Raw genomic sequence first — 23791 nt, 5'->3', positions numbered from 1 at the left:
CAACATATCAAATCCAGTAGATCATAATCAACCTGAACTCATGGGTACCAAGGATATACGAGAAACACAATACGGAAACCTAAGCAACAGGAAACATAAAATCATAAACATCTCATAATATCATTCATCTCAATACCAGAGTTACTACATCCATCGTATTTAGGTACATACATTCCAAAAAGAAAGTCCTAGGGACATTTCTCACAAAATCCATTCGTCCCCACCAAAACTTACCATTCAAAGAGGGTAGATCAACGGTACTATCTCAGCGGAACTTTATCCGCTCTCCTATTAGGGGCTCCTGAAATGTTTATGAAATTTAGGAGTGAGACACCTCTCAGTAAGAGAAATAAACTAATACTAGCGTGTGGCAACATGAGTTTTCCGTGTTATACATAAACCATATTTAAACATATTCAGCAAACTGTTATATCATATTTGGGAAAACATATATATCATCATAGCATGACAAAACATATTGCATTTTCATAAACATAATTCATCTCATATAGTAATAATACGAAAACAATCTTGGTAGGTGAGCTGGCTGTTGTCATGTATTACCCCCACATGACTGGGTTGTGTGGTCCGAAGGCGAGACCCGATAATGGTTGGCCAACCACTGTCAAGTCAAAATTACAGTATGTAAGTTTGATGGGTCTGCCAGACCTGGTCCGTACACTAGGGGCGCTCACACTTCTTAAAACCACATCAACTATTCATCCTCACTCTACTCCATATAGCAGTGTTAACACAATATCGTGATGATCATGAACACATAGCAGCGGTACCGTGCAAGTGTTAACCTAAACCAAACCAATCAGGTTCTGATATCATATAACATATAATGAAATTGTGATACATGAATATTTCATACCATTAATTACCAAATCAATATCATCATATCATTTTGCATATATATATGTATATCATGAAAATCATTGGCCCGTACACCGATATTTCATATTTTACCATAGCTCGACCCATATGCCGGCAAATCATATCCATAGCTTGGTCTGTACGCCAGCAAACATATCCATAGCTCAACCCGTATGCCGACAAACATATCCATAGCTCAACGCATACGTCGACAAATCATATCCATAGCTCGGCCCGTACGCCGGCAAATCATTTCCATAGTTCGGCTCGTACCTCAATAAATCATATCTATAGCACAACCCATACGCTGACAAATCATATCCATAGCATGGCCTATACGCCGACAATACATGTAAAAATTCTAAGCCCGTATGCCGGTTTTATTATAAAAATCCACATCATTATCATATTCCCAGAAAAATAGTATTTCATTATAAATTCTACTCATGCTACACGAATTAGGTTTCATACATATTTGAACATATGATCTTTTACAGCAAAATTTCCCAAACATAAAGCATATATAAATATATTTATTTTCCTAAAATCAGATGCTGTAATATCATACATACATTTTCATAAAATAACTAGTTTATTTTATCCCCTTACCTGATTCCTGAAAAGCCCCTAAAATAAGCAGTCTGTAGCGACCCTCAAAAAAATATAACATAATAAATCAAAAGGTCAACCCGAACCCGTGGGTAATGGGGACACCTGTCAAACACAGCGAAAATCTACACAACAGTATACATAAAATCCAAACATTCATCCATAAAGCATAATACCAGAGCTTTCTATAACATTATAAAACCATACTTCTATACATTATCTTATACATCAAAATATCTCTAGGGTCAAACACAAAATAACACAGACCCTACTACAAAATCTTACCCTCCTCACAGGGTAATCTCACTAACTCAACGGCGGCCTTGACCCGCCGGTTTCCCAGGGGCTCCTGAAAAATTAATTAAGTTTTGGGGTGAGACACTTCTCAGTAAGGGAAAATAAACTAAATACAGCTGTGTGGCAACATGAACATTTAAGGCATTCATACATATACAGTGCATTTCATATTTTCATAAAAATTCACCATATCATACTGAATATTCACATGCTTTCATATCTTCTAATAAGTCATATCATACATAAAACATCTAATATAGCTGAATAGTACTGAAAATATACCCAGGATGAATAGCTAGCTGGTGTCATGTATTACCTCCCATGACGGGTTGTGCAGCCCGAAGACGGGACTTAACAATGGCTGGCCGACCACTGCCGAATCAAATATGTCTGTAAGTACGATGGGCTCACCACACTCTGGTCCGGACTGCCAAGTGGACGTCCACACTCTACTGAAAGTCACATCGACTACCCATCTCTCATCTCCTCGTGGGATGATTAGCACTAATCTGAACGTAGATATTTGATCTACATATAACTACGGTACCGAACTCCTAAACTGAACTAAATTAACATTCAGGTTCTAATAACATATAGTACATGGTAATATAGCATCGTTCATAATTTCATAAGTACGGCCTCGTGCCAAAAATATAAATATGTGGCCTTGTGCCAATAACATAAATACGGCCTCGTGTCGATGACATAAAATACGGCCTTGTTCGATAACATAAAAATTCGGCCTTGTGCCGATAACATAAAAATACGACCTCGTGCCGAATCATTTCAGGTATTACATTCTGAAAATAACTCATTTATTATATATTCATCAAACTCAATATAGCATAACTCGTTTTTCAAAATACTTGAAAATATGTTTTACTTGTAAAATCACTCATATCATGATTCACTTCACATAAAAATAAAGTTCATGCCACACATGTGTCGTTTAAAGTCATACCTTATATTCTAAAATCATCATTTTTAGCATCTTATACATACATATACTTTTTAATCATAATAGCAGAATTTTCCAAACACACATTTCATATATGATAAACAAATATAGCATATGTTTTTCTGAAAATAAATGTGTTCATAATTAATAATAACTTGCGTGGAAAATAACTGCTTTAATTTATTCCCTTACCTGGCTACTAAGAAAGCCCCCAAAATATCCTAAGCTAACCCCCGTATGATTTCCTGATCAATACCCTGAAACTCAAAACTCCTACTATTAAACATCAGTATTTTCATGCGTACATCAATTTTTATAACTACCACAAAATCTAATTTGGATTAAAAAACCTTACCTCAATTCAGGGATGATTTCCAACTTCATTTTCCCAACGATTCGCTCTAGTAAACTCGTAGAGAACTTCGCTAAGAGCGTCGTGATAGCCTCAAATCTTCGATCCGGCGACTAGCGGGGCCAAAATCGAAGAGAGAGAGAGTGAGTAAGAGGGCCGAAGAGGAGAGAGTGGAGAGGAAGCTTCAAATGATGTTTAAAAATCAGATTTTTCATATTTATAGGGTCAGATTCGTCGATGAGGTCAGATTCGTCGATGAGACACGTCACCTCATCGATGAGTCCTTCATTAAATTTGTCGACGAGACCCTATATTCGTTGACGAAATTTAGGCTGCCTCAGAACCCCTCTCGGTATTTTCTCGTCGACGAGGCCCTGTATTCGTAGACGAATTTTCTTCTGTACTCATCGACGAACCCCTGTATTCGTCGACGAACCCAGGCAATCTCTTGAAATCATTTTTATCCCCCAAATGCAATGTCATCAACGAAGTCTACGGCCACCTTCTGTTTCTGTTTTTATTTCTCTCCCTCTTAATTATTCAAATTTCATTTTATTCTGGTTGTCACACAGTCTCACACCTGCAAGGTTCCCCATTCAACACCCTGAAAACAACATTTTTCAGAACTAAACTTCAGTATTTCTACATGTACTAAGCTTTCTACAACTGTTACGAAGTTAAATATTGAGTAGAAAACCTTATCCTGAATTTGGGATGGATTCTGAACTAGCCCCACCAACAATCTACTCCGATAGATATGGAGAAAACTTTCCCAAGAGTGTTGTGGTGGCTTTGGATCGTCGAATCGATGAAAGATTGGCCCGAAATCTTAGAGAGAAGTGAGGGGAGCCGAAATGAGGAGAGAGAGAGAGAGAGAGAGAGAGAGAGAGACATTCCTGCAAGTTTTTGGCCATAAAATGAGGGTTAAACCTATTTATACATTGGCCCTCGTTGACGAGTCACGTCACCTCGTCGACGAGGTCATGAAGACAACTCGTCGACGAACTCGCTCCTCGTTGATGAAATTCAGAATCACCAAATACCTCCCTCTCGGTATTTTCTCATGGATGAATTACACCCTCATTGAAGAGTCCAATATGCTATGTCATCAACGAACGCGAAGCGTTCGTCGACGAAGGCTACTGTGCCCCCCTTTTATTCTCTTTTTTCCCTCTTTTATTATTATTTAATTACCTTTATTCTTTAGGTCATTACAATAATAATAATCTTATTTACTTATTGAGCATCATCTCACCCCAATCATTATTTTACATTTCAAATAATTTTGAAGAGGGTTCGATAAATCTGGTGTAGCAAGTGCATAGGCGGAAGTAAAATAAAAAATTTAGTATAATACAATTTAGAATATGTTGGTGTATTTTAAAATTTTAGAAATTTTAATTTTAACATTTGAGACGTATATTTGTAATAAACCTAATTAGTGCTCTCGTAATAAAAATAATTAAAATTTATTGCGTCCGCTAAAAAATTTATATGTAGGAAGTCACTCGGGTTCAGGTCATTACATTCAGTGACAAAGGGAGAAGGAGATTTGGGTTCTGGTTTGCTACAGAGAGAAAAGAGAAGTGAGGAAAGTGGAGGAAACCCAAAGGACTTAGGGTTTCAGGGTGTTCACAAGAGGGTAGAGTGAGAAAAGAGAGGAGAGTGTTCTAGAGATGAGGGAGAAGAGAAATTTTAAAATGGCTAAAAATGAAAAAATTTGCATTTTATATGTCCTGTTCTAGGGCCACGTGTAATGACCTCAAAATATTAATATAAAATGAAACATACTAAATAGAATAGTCAACCCGAACTCGTGGGTAATGGGGACACATGTCATTCATAGTGGAAACCTACGCAGCAGTAAATATAAATCACATTCTCAAAACCATAGAATACATAATACCAAAGTCTACTGTAATTTCATACTACTATGTTTATATACAATCTCCAAAAGTGCCAAAATAAACTTAGGATCATACAAAAAAAATCTCCTGATCCAAGTACCAGACTTACCCTCCTAACGGGGTAACTCAATAAACTCAATGGCAATCATGCCCCGCCGGTCTCTCAGGGTCTCCTGAAAAATTTATTAAATTTGGGGGTGAGACACTTCTTAGTAAGGGAAAATAAACTAAATACAACTGTGTGATAACATGAACATTTAAGGCAATTATACATATACAATACATTTCATATTTCTGTAAACATTCATCATATCGTACTGAATAATCATATACTTTCATATTTGCTAATAAATCATATCGTATATAAAATATCTGTTATAACTAATAATACTGAAAACATACCCAGGATGAATAGTTAGCTGATGTTATGTATTACCCCCCATGAAAGGTTGTGTAGCCCGAATGCAGGACCCGACAATGGCTGGCCGACCACTGTCGAGTCAAAAATGTCTGTAAGTACGATGGACCCGCCACACCCTGGTCTGGACTGCCAAGTGGACGTCCACACTCTACTAAAAGCCACATCGACTATCAATCTCGCACCCCCTCGTGAGGTGGTTAGCACCAATCTGATCATAGATATCTGATCTATAAGCTACGGTATCGTGTTCCTGAACTGAACTAAACTAACATTAGGTTCTGATAACATATACATGAAATTATAGCATTTTTCATCATTTCATAAATACGGCCTCGCATCGAAATCATACATAAATACGGCCTCGCACCGAAATCATTTCATATATGTATATCGTTATAAAAATAATCAATTTATCATTATTTTCAACATCATTTGTACTGTAACGTTTCATATTCCTGAAAACATGCTTCATTCGTAACGAAGTCATATTGTAGTACATTTCACATAAAGTAATATTCATGTCACACATTTGCTGTATAAAGTCATACATTGTATTCTAAAAATCATAATTTCTAGCATCTCATATATATATATATACATTTCAACATAATAACAGTATTTTCCAAATGTGCATTTCCTTTGTAATATTCAGATATAATACATGCTTTCATGAAAATAAATTTACTCATACATAATATTAATTTGCATGGAAAATAACTGTTTTAATTTATTCCCTTACCGGACTATTGAAAAAAGCCCCTATAAATTCTGGACTCACACCTGTAGGATTTCCTAATCAATACCCTGAAAATGAAAACTCCCAACACTAAACTTCAGTATTTTCATGTGAATATCATTTCCTATAACTACAGTAGGACCAAATTTGGTATAAAAAGTCTTACCCTACTCAGGGATGATTTTCAACGGAGTTCCACCGACGATCCGCTTCGGTAGATATGCAGAAAACTTCTCTAGGAGCGTCGTGGTGGCTTTAGATTGTCGATCCGGCAAAAATCCAGCCCAAAATGGAAGGGAGAGAGAGAGAATGAGATTTTTCTAAATTTTGACATTTAAATCCAGGTTTTTGATATTTATAGGACTGGATTCGTCGATGAGACACGTCACCTCGTCGATGAGTCCTGTAGAAATTTCGTCGACGAACCTGCACCTTCGTCAATGAATTTCAGACTTCCCAAAATCCTCTCTCGGTATCTTCTCGTTGATGAATCTTGTCTTCGTCGACAAGGTCCTCTTATACCCTCGTTGACGAATCCCCCGTGTTCGTCGACGAGGTCCTAATAATTTTCCTCAGTTATTCCTTCTGTTACTATTTTCATTCACCTTCCTCTCTATTTAAATTACATTATTATTATTTGGGTCATTACATTCTCCCCTCCTTATAAAATTTCGTCCTTGAAATTTATTATTCATGTAATTCATCATCCCTTATTTGGCAAAATGGTCTACTTACTTTATTACTTACCCTCACTTATGGGGGAGGAATACCATGGTTACATTTCAAGTCCTAGGAGATTACATATACCAAAAGAAAATTTCCCCCAAAACTAAAATACCCCTTACTATCTAAAGTATTACATGTACCTGCAAGAGAAAACTACATATTTACTTACATTTTCTAATTACATTTAAACTTCTTGAAATAGTTGCGGGTATTTCTGTTTGATCTGCTCCTCGAGCTCCCAAGAAGCCTCTTCTATCGCATGATTCCTCCATAGAACTTTTACCAGAGGAATCTTCTTATTGCGTAGTTCCTGTTCTCTTCTGTCCAGAATCTGCACGGGTACCTCCTCATAGACTAGTGAATCACTGAGCTCCAATTCACTATAACTGATGATATGAGAAGGATCTGGGACGTATTTCCTCAACATAGATACATGGAATACGTCATGCATCCTGGATAGTGTAGGTAGTAAAGCTAGCCTGTAGGCCACCGGCCCCACTTTCTCTAAAATCTCAAACAGACCGATAAACTTAGGGCTAAGTTTACCCTTCCTACCAAACCTCATAACTCATTTTAATGGAGTTATCTTTAAAAATACGTGATCCCCCACATCAAACTCCAAATTCCTGCGGCGATTGTTGGCATAATTCTTTTGTCAAATCTGAGCTGCACTGATTCTATCCTTGATAAGTCGAACTTTATCATACGCCTACTGTACCAACTCTAGCCCCACAACTCGCTGCTCACTCATCTCATCCCAATACAAAAGAGATCGACATCTCCTACCGTACAGTGCTTCAAATGATGTCATGCCAATACTGGACTAATAACTGTTATTATACGCAAACTCTACCAGCGGCATGAACTGAGTCCAACTACCCCCAAATTCTAATACACACGCTCGGAGCATATCTTCAAGTATATGTATCGTCCTCTCAGTCTGCCCGTCTGACTGAGGATGGAATGTCGTGCTAAATGATAGTTGAGACCCTAGGGTTTCCTACGAACTTTTCCAAAAATGTGACGTAAAGCATGGGTCTCGATCTGACATTATGGATACTGGCACCCCATGAGAACGAACTATCTCCTGGACGTAAATCTCTGCTAAACGACTGAGGGGATAGTTAATCTTGATAGGGAGAAAATAGCGGTCTTAGTCAACCAGTCTACTATCACCCAAATCGCATTCTAGTCATGCGATGTTGACGGCAGCCTTGAAACGAAGTCCATGGAAATATGATCCCACTTCCACTCTGGGATAAATAACGATTGCAACTGACCTGTTGGCCTCTAGTGCTCAGCTTTTACCCGCTGGCACGTCAAGCATTAGGCTACATACTCAGTAATCTCTCTCTTCATACCACTCCACCAATAAAACTCTTGCAGATCCCTATACATTTTCGTACCACCGGGATGAACCGTATACAAGGATCTGTGAGCCTCTTCTAAAATAGTCCTTCTAATGTCAGCATCAGTAGGAACACACAATCTAGAACGGAATCGTAAAGCTCCGTCATCTGAAATGCAGAATTCCTCTCCCTGACCATCCTGCACTCTGTCCATCACCTTTATTAGTTCTGGGTCTTCTTTTTGGGCAACTTTAATTCTTTCCTGTAGCGTAGGCTGTACCACTAGGCTGGCGATACATACTAGAGTATTACTCTCTATCAATTCAATGTCGAGTCTCTCCATATCCATCATGATCGGATGCTGGATCTCCATAACTATCAACACTGATTCCCCAGATTTCCTGCTCAATGCATCAGCTACCACGTTTGCCTTCCCCGGGTGGTAATTGATAGTACAATCAAAATCTTTAATTAACTCTAACCACCTTCTTTGTCTCATATTCAATTCTCTTTGAGTGAAGAAATACTTTAAACTCTTGTGGTCGGAGAAAATCTCGCACTGCTCACCATACAGATAATGCCTCCAAATTTTCAATGCGTGTACCACTGCAGCCAACTCAAGATCATAGGTAGGGTAGTTCTTTTCATGTACTTTCAACTATTTAGACGCATACGCCACCACCCTGTCATGTTGCATCAATACACAGTCAAGTCCTTTTAAGGACGCATCACTATAGATAGTATAGTCCTCACCTCCTGACGGGATGACTAATATTGGCGCTGTGACTAGTCTCTGCTTTCCTGAAAATTTTGCTCACAGTCGTCGTCCCATTCAAATATGGCATTCTTTCTAATCAGTCGTGTCAGAGGTCCTAATAAAGTTGAAAATCCCTCGACAAAACGACGGTAATATCCAGCTAACCCTAAGAAACCCTTGATCTCCTGGACGTTCCTTGGTCCAGCCCAATTCACTACTGCCTCAATCTTACTAGGATCTACAGAAATTTCATCCCCTGAGATAACGTGCCCCAAAAACACAACTTTCTCATGCCAGAAGTCACATTTTCTGAACTTGGCATACAAATTCTTTTCCCTGAGCATCTGCAAAATCTGCCTCAAATGTATCTCGTGCTCCTCATAGCTCCTCGAATAGACCAGTACATCATCAATAAAAACAACCACAAACTGATCTAAATATGGATGAAAAATTCTATTCATCAAATCCATAAATATCGCAGGAGCATTCATCAGACCAAATGGCATAACTAGGAATTCGTAATGCCCATACTTGGTCCTAAAAGCCGTCTTCGATGCATCTTCTGCTCTCACCTTTATCTGATGGTAGCCTGACATAAGGTCGATCTTAGAATATACCCATGTGCCCTGGAACTGGTCAAACAAGTCATCTATACGGGGTAGAAGATACTTGTTCTTGATAGCCACTTTATTAATCTCCCTGTAATCTATACACATCCTCATAGACCCGTCTTTCTTTTTCACAAATAGCACTGGAGCTCCCCACAGAGATACACTAGGTCGTATGAAGCCCTTATCAAGCAAATCCTGCAACTGATTTTTAGTTCTGCCAACTCCACAGGCTCCATTCGATACGATACTTTAAAAATCGACGCTGTACCTGGAAGTAGATCAATAGGAAAATCTATTCACGATCAGGCGGCAAACCTGGTAATTCATCTGGGAACACATCTGTAAATTCTTTTACCATAGGCGTATTGATAAGTTTCAATTCATTTTCTAACATTTCCTTCACAAAAGCCACGAATCCCAGACAGCCATTTTGGAGCAGCCTCCTTGCCTGAACAGTTGAGACCATCTAAGGTAAAGATTGTACTCGTGACCTTGTAAATCTGAATTCTAGTTTCCCTGGAGGTCTGAATATCACTTCTCTTGCACAACAGTCTATAATAGTAAAATTAACTGCTAGTCAATCCATGCCGAAGATGATATCAAACCTGTGCATATCCAGCACCACCAACTCAGTAGATATAATTCTCCCCTGAACATCAATTGGACAACCATGAAGTACCCTACTACATCTCACCGCTGACCTGGTCGGCGTAGCCACTAATACCTTGACATCTAGTGGTTGTGTTTCAAGTCCACATAATTTAACATACCCCAAGGACACAAACGAGTGTGTGGCACCAAAATCAAAAATGCAATAACTTTAAATGAAAACATATTAACTGTACCTGTTACCACGTCGCTGGCCGCCTTAGCATTGCCCGACGTCAAAGCAAAAACCCTAGATGGGGCCATATTCCTCTGCTGGCCTCCACGTGGCACCTGGTAGCCTCCTCGAGCAGGTCTAGGAGCAGGAGCAGCACTAATCTGTGTCGGACACTCCCTCATCATATGTCCTGACTCCCCGCACCTGTAGTAAACACCTCGCCCGGCACGACACTCCCCTAGGTGTCTCTTCCCACAAGATGGGCAAGCTGGAGATGGTTGCACACCCTGGAAACTGCGATTCTCGATCTCCTATCTCCAGTCTCTATAATAGCCACCTCTCTTCCATGAAGCACGACCGACTCCCTGCTGAGAACCGGAAGGTGCGGCTCTCTTCTTCTGCCTCTGCTCCTCAGCCTCTAATCGCTCCCCGATCTCCACTATAGTGGCTCTATCCACTAGCTTAGAAAAATCTTGCAACTTCAATATCTATACCTACTTATAAATTTCTCTCCTTAGGCCTCTCTCAAACTTTCATACCTTCTTTGCTTCATCTGGTATAATGTATGAGGCGAAGCGAAATAATTTAATGAACCTTGCCGCGTACTGCTGCACTGACGACTATCCCTACTTCAGATTCAGGAACTCCTCAATCTTTGCTTCTCTGGACGAGGCTGGAAAATACCTATCGAAGAATGTCTTCTTAAACTGCTCCCATGTCATCTCTACAAGTACTTTCCTCTGCTACTTTAAAAGTCTCACTACCGACCACCATCTCTCAGCCTCCCCAATCAGTCTGTGGGTGGCAAACAATACCCTCTGCTCCTTTGAACACTGTAGTACTACAAACACTTTCTCTATCTCCTGCACTCAGTTTTCAGCGACTGCAGGATCTGTTCTTCTTGAAAAAGTTGGAAGATTCATCTTTATAAACTTCTCTATCGAACTATCGTGGCTTGCCGATGGACCACCCTGTTCCTTCGAACTCCTCGCAATTTCTGCCATAACCTGTTGTGCCACGCTGTGTAAGACGGCATCTGAATCACTACCCGCAGCGCTTGAGGGTCCAGCACCCTCACTCCCACTAGCGTGGGCACTACTGTCACCAGGGTCCATCCTAAAAAGCAAATAACTTAACTCAGAACTCCTTCACTATACATATCACTCAGCTCATATAATATATTCTCCTAATTAATTCATCTCTCCTGATCTTAATTCAAGGTTCAAGCTTGCAACCTAGATACCCAACCCGATGATAGTTTACCATGAATTTCCTGAAATCGTCACCCCAGGAAAATCACACAAACCACCACGGAAGTCTTGCATCTAGACTACAAAATCAGACCTTAAATTTTCTTAACCTATACTCTGACATTATTACTGATGCACTCTAGAGTCTACAGAACCTAGTATCCTAAGCTCTGATACCAAACTATAATGACCTTAAAATCTTAATATAAAATGAAACATACTAAATAGAATAGTCAACTTGAACTCATGGGTAATGAGGACACCTGTTATTCACAGCAGAAACCTACGCAACAGTAAATATAAATCACATTCTCAAAACCATAGAATACATAATACTAGAGTCTACTGTAATTCCATACTACCATGTTTATATACAATCTCCAAAAGTGCCAAAATAAACCTAGGATCATACAACAAAAATCTCCTGATCCTATTACCAGACTTACCCTCCTAACGGGGTAACTCAATAAACTCAATGGCAGTCACGCCCCGCCGGTCTCTCAAGGTCTTCTAAAAAATTTATTAAATTTGGGGGTGAGACACTTCTCAGTAAGGGAAAATAAACTAAATACAACTGTGTGGCAACATGAACATTTAAGGCAATTATACATATACAGTACATTTCATATTTCTATAAACATTCATCATATCGTACTGAATAATCATATACTTTTATATTTGCTAATAAACCATATCGTACATAAAATATATGTTATAACTGATAATACTGAAAACATACCCATGATGAATAGTTAGCTGATGTCATGTAATACCCCCCATGACGAGTTATGTAGCCCAAAGGTGGGACTCGACAATGGCTGGCCGACCATTGCCGAGTCAAAAATGTCTGTAAGTACGATGGGCCCGCCACACCCTGGTCTGGACTGCTAGGTGGACGTCCACACTCTACTAAAAGCCACATCGACTATCTATCTCCCACCCCCTCGTGGGGTGGTTAGCACCAATTTGATAATAGATATTTGATCTATAAGCTACGGTATCGTGCTCCTGAACTGAACTAAACTAACATCCGGGTTCTGATAACATATAATACATGATATTATAGCATTTTTCATCATTTCATAAATACGGCCTCGCACCAAACATTTCATAAATATGGCCTCGTGCTGAAATCATACATAAATACAGTCTCGCGCCGAAATCATACATAAATACGGCCTCGCGCCAAAATCATACATAAATATGGCCGCGCACCGAAATCATTTCATATATGTATATCGTTCTGAAAATAATCAATTTATCATTATTTTCAACATCATTTGTACTGTAACGTTTCATATTCCTAAAAACATGTTTCATTTGTAACAAAGTCATATCGTAATACATTTCACGTAAAGTAATATTCATATCACACATTTGTTGTATAAAGTCATACATTGTATTCTTAAAATCATAATTTCTGACATCTCATACATATATATACATTTCAACATAATAACAGTATTTTCCAAACGTGCATTTCCTTTATAATATGCAGATATAATACATGCTTTCCTAAAAATAAATTTACTCATACATAATAATAACTTATATGGAAAATAACTATTTTAACTTATTCCCTTACCTAACTACTGAGAAAAGCCCCTATAAATTTTGGACTCGCACCCGTAGGATTTCCTAATCAATATCCTGAAAATGAAAACTTCCAGTACTAAACTTCAGTATTTTCATGCGAATATCATTTCCTATAACTACAGTAGGACCAAATTTGGCATAAAAAGTCTAACCTCAACTCATGGATGATTTTCAACGGAGTTCCACCAACGACTCGCTCTGTCAGATATGCAAACAACTTCTCCAAGAGCATCATGGTGGTTTCAGATCGTCGATTCGGCGAAAATCCAGCCCAAAATGGAAGGGAGAAGAGGAGGGAGTCGAAGGGAGAGAGAGAGAGTGAGATTTTTCTAAATTTTGACATTTAAATCCGGGTTTTTGATATTTATAAGACTGGATTCATCGACGAGACACGTCACCTCGTCGACGAGTCCTACAGAAATTTCGTTGACGAACCTGCACCTTTGTTGACGAATTTCAGACTTCCCATAACCCTCTCTCGATATCTCCTCGTCGACGAATCTTGTTTTCGTCGACGAGGTCCTCTTATACCCTCGTCGACGAATCTCTTGTGTTTGTCGACGAGACCCTAATAATTTCCCTCGGTTATTCCTTCTGTTACTATTTTCATTCCTCTTCCTCTCTATTTAAATTACATTATTATTATTCAGGTCATTACACCACGTGTCACCACCGATGGGTGACACGCGATAGGATCTCCTCTGTGTAAATGAAACGTCACGTGGTCCCTCCTAAGCCGTCCGATCTGTGCTTTCTCAAGACGGCCCAAATCTTGCCACGTTTATGATATGTGTCCCTCAATCCCATTCACCCGGTTGCCAACATATGTCTCAGGTGACGTCATCATAGCATCACCTCCTGCCCCCATTAAATACTAATATATATATACATATACCTACCAGACTACGTCTCTTTACCCAAAAATTGAAACGTGGCTCGGTTTGTTGACCCAAACCCCCTTCCCTTGAACCAGTAGACCTAGTTTCAAACCAGTTTAAACCGGTCTTTTATTTTCATATTTATTTTCATTATTATATTATTTATTTGATTTTTTTAAGAAAAATAGAAGAAAAATTATTTAAAAAATTAAAAAAAATAACATAAAAATAAGAAAAAATCAAAAAATGTTGGAAAAATATTTTTAAAGTTAAGAAATATATTTTGATTTATTTTGACTCAGAATCATGAGAAAACCTCCTAGATTTTTTAGGAAAAATGTCAAAAATGCTCAGAAAATTATAAAAAAAATATATGGGAGTATTTTTCTTTAAAAAGATTTCTCGATTTTTAGAGGGGGTGTATCCGTATGATTTCAAAAAGGGCAATGGAATTTTCAAGCCTCACCTGTGTTAGCTCTAGGGGGGGGGGGGTTTAACGAGATCCCCACTTTTATGGATCTTATTAGACAATTCCTAAATCACACCCCATTTTAAATATATTCTATAAAAATGTACATATGTGTTTGCTTGCTTAATTGTATATATTTTTCAATTTATTTATTTAAGAGGAGTAAAATAAAGGCTATTGAATATTCATTTTGGGATAATTCTTAGTTTATTAGGTACTGTTCGTAGAACGGGTGCGTAGGGGGTGCTAGTACCTTCCCCTCGCATAACCGAACTCTCGATCTTGATCCTGATATATGCAAAACCGATACTATTCTTAATTGAGTAGTAATCAAATGTTCTAACCGCTCAAAAAAATAAAAAAAAAAAGTTAGTGACAAGTTCAAATTCCATTTTTTCCCAAAAAATCAAACTCATTATTTTTAATTTGCCTCCCCGGGGCACCCTCACACCCGGGACGTCACAACAGTTGTTATTGGTGTTGTCCAAAGATTGTTTAGATATCAAATTGCCATCTTTGTCTTTTAATTTTTTATTCAAAGATCTGGAACAAGCAAAATGAGCTATAATTTTAATCCATGTTTGGTATAGTTTACATCAACTAGCAATATTGGATTCTATAATTTTTTCAAACTTGATCCTACAGTCATTAAATCTTTAAATCTACAGTATGTTCAAATTAGATCCTACGGTCATTAAAGTTTTAAATTTATAGTACATTATAAACTATTTCAAAAGGAACAAGAAACAAGCATGGATTCCTTTTGGCAGAAGTGTCCTTGCCATCACAAGTGACAATTTATTTGTCTCTCTTTCTCTTTAATCCCTTGTATAATCCTGGCCCCTAAAAAAAAAGAAAAAACTTTGATAGGGCAAAGAAAGTAAAATCGTTCCTAAATTTGCTGCCAAAAGGCATGAAACAAAACTATATTTTTTTTTTTTTACCTTAGTCACTTCAGCATTCAATCCATGCAAATAGGCATGTGTAGTGTGACCTACCCAGCTCTCATATTGGAATATTACGAACAAACCTCTTTTCTTTGCAAGCACAAAGATGTTTGATGTTTTGGACAACTTCTATAAGTCTATTCTTGTTATATGTTCAAAACAAGTTGACCTCTAGAGTTTCTCATCTTCCTTAATTTTATATACCAAATCCCCTTCTCATTTCATTTTTTTTTTTTTTCTTATCTCACTTCATTTTCATTTTTAGATTTCCATTTTAATGTAAGGAAGTTTTGATCATGAGTATATAGTTTCTATATCAGGTGTGTACTAATAGTATGAATCAAAGATTGCTTTTTGTTAAATGTATTTAGGTAAAACAAGATGAAATATTTTTTTTAATTGATTTAAAATTCAAATGGATTAAAAGTTAATTTGTTCCTTGGGAAAAAAATTGCTACTTAGTTTTCGATTTTGGTATAGTTTCATAACTTTTTTATGTTTTAAGTACACTACCATTGTTGTACTAAAATGCTTATGGGAAAAAAAAATGAGGGACACTCACTCCTTGCTGATGGTCTTCCATACAATCTTTGACAAGTGTAAATGCTCATGAGAAATGCAAAATTACTACAAAATAAAAGTTCATAAACGTCCTTCTATTATTTTCAAATTTGCTGATCGCGAAACATGGATGACATCTATTTTTCTTCCTAATAACAGAAAATCAAATAAAAACAAAGTACATCTCAAATCCCATCTCATGTCATTGTTGTGTCCTACTATAATAAAATCTGTCTAAGTTAGCTTAGTCTACCTTCTCTATTGTCATCTCTATTAGTAGGTAGAGAAAAAAGTTATATTGAAGACACCAAACTTAGCACTTCTAACAAAATCATTAATATTATGTAAGCCTACCAAACTTTTAAGTAGGATTTGATATGATGTCCTACAAGGTAAATCATCAAAATTATCTTATGATGTTTGGAAGAATGGATTTTGGGGCTTGAATTTGACTTTGTGGATTTGGAAGAAATTTAATTTAATTTTTTATTATATTTATCAAAATTAACAATAATTCAAATCTAAGATCTTATTTCTCTGTGTCAAGATGTAGTGCAAATTTTTTATTCTTTTTTTAAGATGTTGGTTCTTTGAAAAAAAATATTACTATTTGTAAGCATTCTATTATGTATCCAATAACAATTTTACCTATTGATTTTCACAATGATATAAAGAATTTACTCTCACATTTACTGCTTTATTACTTGTGAAAATTTCACAACCCTTTCCTCATTTTTGCCAAAAATATATGGAATTTCCCTATATCAAGAATATCACAATTCCCTTGACATTTGATTTTGGGAACATTTATATTCTTTTTGAGCTATTCCTTTTGTCAAAACTCAAGTGAGGCAATATTTTTTTGCCAAATATATTATAAAAAATAATATCAATTGTATAATTTTATTTTATAGCTTACAAAATAATTAAATTTTGCACCTTGTGTTAATAATATTATTATATAGTTTATAAAGAATATGATTCTTTTATCACAAAAAGAAAAGAAAGTTTATTAAAATTATGTTATATATATAAATATTATTATTTTTATTTGAATATAAAATAAAAAAAAATGTGTCACATGAACACACTGGCTTACTACTAGTTTATATAAAAGAATTATCTTTTATATTTAAAAATGTACAAAAAAATTATAATACTTAATACATTAATTATAAAGGATACTCTTGTTTTTATTTTATTTTTTTGTTTTTTTTTTGTATTTTTTTTTTCCTTTTTTGGTGGGGAGGACCTCCATTAGACTAGACTGAGTTATAACATAATCACTAAAAAATGTTTGAGAGATTAAAGCTTGTGATATGGCGTATACATGTTAGAGGTTTGAAGTTCCTAATCGTAGAAGGTCTAGTAAGGGGCAAAGTATGGGAGATAAACTATTTCTTATTATACCGTTTTAGGAGTAGTAAAATGGGTCACGACCCAACGGGTGACCTGTTGTCCATCCGTTTAAAACGGGTTCAGGTCTAGGGAGTAATCCGTTTATAGGGTCAACCTGAACCCAACCCAATTAATAAACGGATTCAGGTCTAAGGAGTAATCTGTTTATAGGGTCAACCTGAACCCAACCCAATTAATAAACGGGTTTGTCGAGTTTGGGTCAGGTACCGACCGGGTCATCCGTTTAGCTTTTTATTAAAAAATTTAAATTCTCTCTCTATATATATAAATTACGATATTTGATGCATGTATAATGTACCATATATTTTTTAAAACAAATAGAGGTAAGATACAAGCTATATAACTACATTTTTTGAAATATTTAGGAGGAAAAAATGATAAATAGGTTGTAAGTACTATTTTTAAAATTTTAAATAACTTTTTAAAAAAAATTAAAGAGAAAAATAAATTAGATAATAAATAAATGTTATTAACTCACATATGTAAAGAAATTAATGAGAAAAGAATGAATGAGTGTTGTTTTTTTGTGTTTTTTTTTTTAAAAAGAAGATCTAACTCATATTTGGTGAAATTTAAAAGAAAAAAATTAAAATAAATATATTATATATTTCTTAATGGGTATTTAATGTGTACCTGTTTATAACCCATTTGTTAATTGGGTGGGTTTGAGTTTATGGTTTACTCACTCATTTGTAAACAAGTCAACTAGAATCCAATCCGTTTAGGTCCCACCCATTCATGACCCGACCCAAATCTAACTGGTCGATCCGTTTTACCACCCTTATATAGTTTATACTCATTATGGACCCAAAAATAAAAATGCTCTAAATTGACCAATTCCTTTAAAGCCTTAATATTGTGCTTGCTATTAAATCATTTTTTTCATAACAATTGTCTTTCTCTGGAGAGCGTGTGCATGGACAGAGTCAGAGGTAAAATTTTGGCTCGTAGAGTAACACCTCTGTTGCCAAATTGCATTTCAAAAAGCTATGTTATGCATTTCTTTAAAATATAAATCAAAGAATGAAAAAAAAAACAAGAAGTTTCACGATGAATAATAAAGTTGAATAAAAGTTGCAGAGATTAAAATGCACTTCCAAATTAAATTGATTAAATGAATTATGCATCATCTCTCAACTATATATATTAATTACATGGGAACTTCAGCCATCAACAAGCCCTTCGGATCCCCTGATGCGGTACCAAACTTACGGATCAGCGTCCTCCCCCTAGGTCTCGCTGACCAGATAAAGTCTGGAATGCGGATAGGACTTCCGTGCATTAGTTGGACGTTCAACTAACCCGACCCCTGGGACACATCTTCATTACCATCTACGGATTCTCAATATCTTTTTTGACCAATTGCTTTAGGAGGTAAATCAATTAAGTTTTAAAATTCTATGCCGCATAAATGAACCTGCTTCATTTTTTTTATTTGCTTATTTTAAAAATTAAAATAAACAAAAAGATTTATTCATTTGCATGGGCTTAGAAACTCCCTTAACTTGTATCCCTTTATGGAACAGGTGATTTAAACTTGGATTTGGATATTAGAAGTCACGACTTCATAAATCGTACGAAGATAATTACTTTTGCTTATTTAACTCAAATCCATTGTGAATATTTAATGACTTTTTCTTTTAAATCATTAATATGTCAAATTCAAGGGAATTTATTCTCCCTAAACCTAGAAAACCAACTCACTCTTATTAGGTACTCAAATTTTCAAAAGAAAAAAAAAAGGAAAAAGAAAAACAATTATAACCCGCTCTTATTTAATCCTAAGTTTAGGATTCAAATTGACTTGAGGTTGCGTAAATTTTTTATAAAAAAATTACAAAAATTATATTAAATTTCATTTCAATTTACATGAATCAAGTTATTCACTAAATACTACTTACAATAAAGACAAAAAAAACTCACATTTTTTTATTTAAATATCAAGTATCATGCAATTGTCTCATTTGATACACCCTCACATTCTCCCATATAATCATTGAAAAATAAAAGAATAAAAAAAAATAAACAAGAACAAAAATAATAGTACAAACTGAGTCAATAGACCCAATACTCTCTCTCTCTCTCTCTCAACCCCACCACTGGTGCACCGCCACCCCCTCGTCCCTCAGCCGTCCGTACAGCGACAAGCATTCCCAATATGCTCGCCGGCTCCGGTGACCCTTCCGCCCCAGTCCCTGCGGCTTGCACTCCATGAACATCTCATCCACCAGCCCTATTGCTCCGCTCTTCACCATCTCCTCCACCACCTCCGCCTCCGCCTTCATCACCACGTACTCCTCCACCCTCACGTTCCTCCTCAGCCACTCCGACATCCCAATTGCCCCCACTCCCTTTCCTTCTGCCGCCGCCAACTCCTCCGCCACCGTTTCTATCTTGTACAGCTCGAATTCCCTGTTCCTCGTTGGGTAATTGCTCGCGAACCACGCCTCGGCGTCGCCGCCGCTGCCGCCTCCGACGTCGATGAATACTCGTCTCGAATAGCTCTCCAGCGAGTCTCCCATTAGGTCCGGCAGGTACCTGGTCCGCTTCATGTACCGGCTCGACTTCCCCGACGCTGCGCGCGGCGGCTCTAGAAGCACGTCCTCCAGCTTCTTCAGGGCAGCTTTCTTGTCCTCCGACGCGAACCCCAAGAGTCGGCGCCTCTGTCTAGTGGATCCCGTGGGATCGGCACTGTGGGTTTTCCTCATGGCCACGACGGTGGATTTGAATCGCCGGAGGTAGATGATCTTGTAGTTCGCCGGCGCATTGAAGCGAACGTCGAGAGAGTCGTCGCCGGTCAGTAGGACTGCGGCAATGCCGCCGACCTTCAGAGTCCTGTCAATGAATTCTCCGGCGGCGTGGAAGCCGTTTGCGAAGGCGAAGTCAAATACACCGTCGGGGATTGAGCTCTGTCGCTCGGAATCAGAATCGGAGATCAGATCCATCTCGTTGCCGCTCAGGACCTGCGAGTTGTAAATTTCATCCTCGTTTTTCCCATTGCTTACGAAGAGAACTCTGTCTCCCAATTTTAGAAGACGTTCCTTCGTCAAATCATGAAATAGAATCGGCAATTGATCCAAATTGATCGAATCGGGAGAAACATCCGTCGCAGAAACGACTTGGTGGGGATTCAAGAATTCCCCAATGATGGATCCAAACCAGGGGAAAGACAAAATCACCAGAGCCAAAAGAACCGATCGGGCGATAACCCGCAGAACTCTGGAATCAGGGAGCCTGATGATCAACAAATGTGCATCAGAATTCAAGCCCATGGCACCTCCGTGCAAACTTTGCTTGATCTTCTTTTGGGTTTGGGCTCGAAACCCGTGAGCCAGTTCCAAGGCTGAACACATTTTCCTTTTTCCGACAATTTCACGTCGGCTGGAGTTCACAAAACGAAAAAAATAAACGAATTGAAGCAAACTGATGCTGTTCCGATGGCGAAAAGAGAAAGGGTTTAAAGACTAAAGAAGATTGCAGGCAGAGAATTGAAGGAAGAGAGGGAAGGAGATCGAGAAGAGAAATTGGATTAGCGAGTACAAAATCGGGCGGCGGTGTGGTTCCCACCCACGAGGGCCACACGGGTACTTTGAGTTCTAGACCAGAGGAGCATCAATTCCATCATCCGGCGGACCTCCATTGTCTACCCCAGATCGATTAATTTGGTTTCCCAGAACAATATCTTCTTCTTCTAGCGATCCATCTGGGGAAAAACTCAAATTAGCATCGATCGATGATCAGGGGAGAACAACCATGGAGGGAGACCAGAGAGCGAGAGATTACTACAATAAAGAATCTACAATAATTTATTATTCCTACAGCTAATAATATACAGAGACGATAGTTTGTCGCCAAGGGAGGAGAACAAGAGAGAGATAGAATGGTGGAAAGGGGTGGTGATGGAGGGAGGGGGTTTAAATTGAGGAAGAAAGGGGTGTTCTAATTTGGGGAAAGTTTTGGCACCACAGGAAATGAGTTTCGCCATAGCTGGATCTTCTCGACATTCTCTGTAATTTTAACTATTTTTTTCATGCTTGGAATGCTAAACAGGGAGAAACAGAGAGATGCGTCCGTTCGAACCGGAAGGAAGATTTCTCTTCAACGTGCGCGTGTTTGGTGCCGTAATTTCCTTATTAACTTTCCATTATTAGCAATCCAACTCAGCGTACTATGAACCTTTAACGTGTTTTTGACTTTTTTTTAAGTGTTTCGGAACATGAAATCCAAACCTTGAAATTGGATTTGGGTCAATCTCCACAAATTTTAATACAATCTTGTGTCATGTCTTATTCATACTTGCAAACACTACTTTAATATTTTTAAAGATGAACTATTTAAATGCAATTACTTTTTTTCCTATAATCAAATAATGAGGAGCAACTAATATATACTATTATGGAGTTTTATTACATGTTCACCACCTTTTTTTTTTTAGAGATATATATAGATTGATAGAAGCAAGTAAACATATATAAGTGAGATGATAATTATTGTAAGTAAATATTAAAATCCTACTATTACAAAGAGGAAGGAGGTTAAGACACTAATTACTATGGGCTAAAATAAAGCATGTGGTTATAAAATCTATTACTATATATAAGAGTGTAAGCGGCTCAAGAGAGTGAAAGAGAGTCTGCGACGATAATTATTGTAAATACAGTGATAAAGGAGGCCAAGACACTAATTATTGTAAGCTAAAAGTAAGCATGTGAAAATTAAATCTATTAAGAGTGTAAGTGATTCAAGCTGGCTCGTGAACAAATTGAGCTTGGCTTTTTTGATATATGCGTTTATGGCCCAATACTGTCATGTGATGAAAATGACACCTAATCGGATGACCTTGCAGAACATGGAAAAGAATGCCACTAAAACTTTCAAGAAATATGCCTACAGGTGGAGGCAGGCTGCAATTCAAGTATGTCCTTCGATAGAAGATAGGAAGGTCATTTCTTTATTCGTGAACACACTAAAGGATCGTTATTTGGCCACCTTCTAGGCAGCACTTGATGGGGTTTAGCATGCCTTACCTATCTCTCTTGCAGATACTTTGACACGTGGACGACTTCCTAATGTCCACTTCTTCGCCGACATGATGACACATGGACGACCTCCAAATGTCTACATCAGTTCATGATTATTTTGTAGGTACACATGGATCATTTGAAGACTCTTTGTTTTAAAGACTTCTTGTGATGGAAGACTTTTCTTGGTTGAAGACTTTGTTATATTGACTTTATATTATGATTGGATATATTATTTTAAAAATATTAGGTACTTCAAGACTTTCAGTACAAGACGACCCCGAGTGAAGTGTTGAAGCAGGAAGACCTATATTGGCCCCACATGCATTGGGCCTCTTTTTGACTTATGTTTGTATTTAATTTGTAAAAATGCAAGACCACTTGCTTGCATGTGCATGTTAAGTAAGTTGTGTGTCTAGTAAGTTGTGTGTTTAGTAAGTTGTGTGCTTAGTGAGTTGTATTAGTATTTATGATGTCAAAATTAGTGTAGTGTTTTAATTACTTAGTTTCCCCATGTTTAGTTTCCCATGCCTTGTCCCCCCATGCTTGTGCAGGGAGTATAAGGTAGTTATTGTTTTATCTCCCCTTGCTGATTCTTCATATATCTCATTGTAAGAACTTATATGAAGTTAAGTTTGAATATTGAAATATTGAAAGGAAATTCCTTTGTGAAGCTTGATAGCTTTGTCCAATCTTCCGATTGTGTAGTGTGAGACTACGTCGTTCTCTCCAGAGATCAAATGGTGAGAGACCAATGTTCTATCCAGTGACTCCATCTCCATATCCTCCAATGCATCCACACGGCCACACCAAAATACCCCCACACGCGCACTTCCCCTCCATTATATTGCTACGTTTGTATCGGTGTTCAAAGCTTGTTCTAAGAAATTTTCTAGCGTGGTCTAAGATTTGTGTTGAACAACGTCAAGTCATCTAAACAATTATCTTGGTAATTTCAGTGCTTGTGTTTAAATCCATGCTATATGTTGTAAACCCTTGCTTATATTGAAGTCTTTGCTTGAAATCCTAAAATTCCACACTTGAATAGCACATTTGAATCCATTAACTTCAATATTGCTACTTGCTAGTTTAAAATCAATTGTGGGAATATTGCTTGCTAATAATAGAACTTAAATTCTTGAAATTTTGAATAACATATTTGTTGCATATAACTTGATTCCTTTGTGAAAGAACTCTTGGGACTTATTTCTGAACAACATCATAC

The 23791-nt window shown here is 37.4% G+C and overlaps 1 protein-coding gene across 1 annotated transcript; it reads right to left on the bottom strand.

The window, feature by feature from the left end:
* Positions 1 to 19453: 19453 nt before the first annotated feature.
* LOC131161621 (uncharacterized) lies at positions 19454 to 21657 on the bottom strand. Its single transcript, XM_058117500.1, has one exon. It carries the CDS (start codon positions 20896 to 20898, stop codon positions 19633 to 19635), a length of 1266 nt encoding a protein of 421 aa, XP_057973483.1. The 5' UTR covers positions 20899 to 21657; the 3' UTR covers positions 19454 to 19632.
* Positions 21658 to 23791: the final 2134 nt, after the last annotated feature.

This window comes from Malania oleifera, chromosome 8 (assembly GCF_029873635.1).
Source record: "Malania oleifera isolate guangnan ecotype guangnan chromosome 8, ASM2987363v1, whole genome shotgun sequence".
Classification (NCBI taxonomy): domain Eukaryota; kingdom Viridiplantae; phylum Streptophyta; class Magnoliopsida; order Santalales; family Ximeniaceae; genus Malania; species Malania oleifera.
The sequence above is the reverse complement of the archived record's forward strand: the minus strand, read 5'-3'. Positions and strand labels throughout refer to the sequence as shown.

Excerpts from the sequence above, each read along its gene's own strand:
- LOC131161621 (XM_058117500.1), bottom strand. The coding sequence starts at position 20,898 with ATGTGTTCAGCCTTGGAACTGGCTCACGGGTTTCGAGCCCAAACCCAA.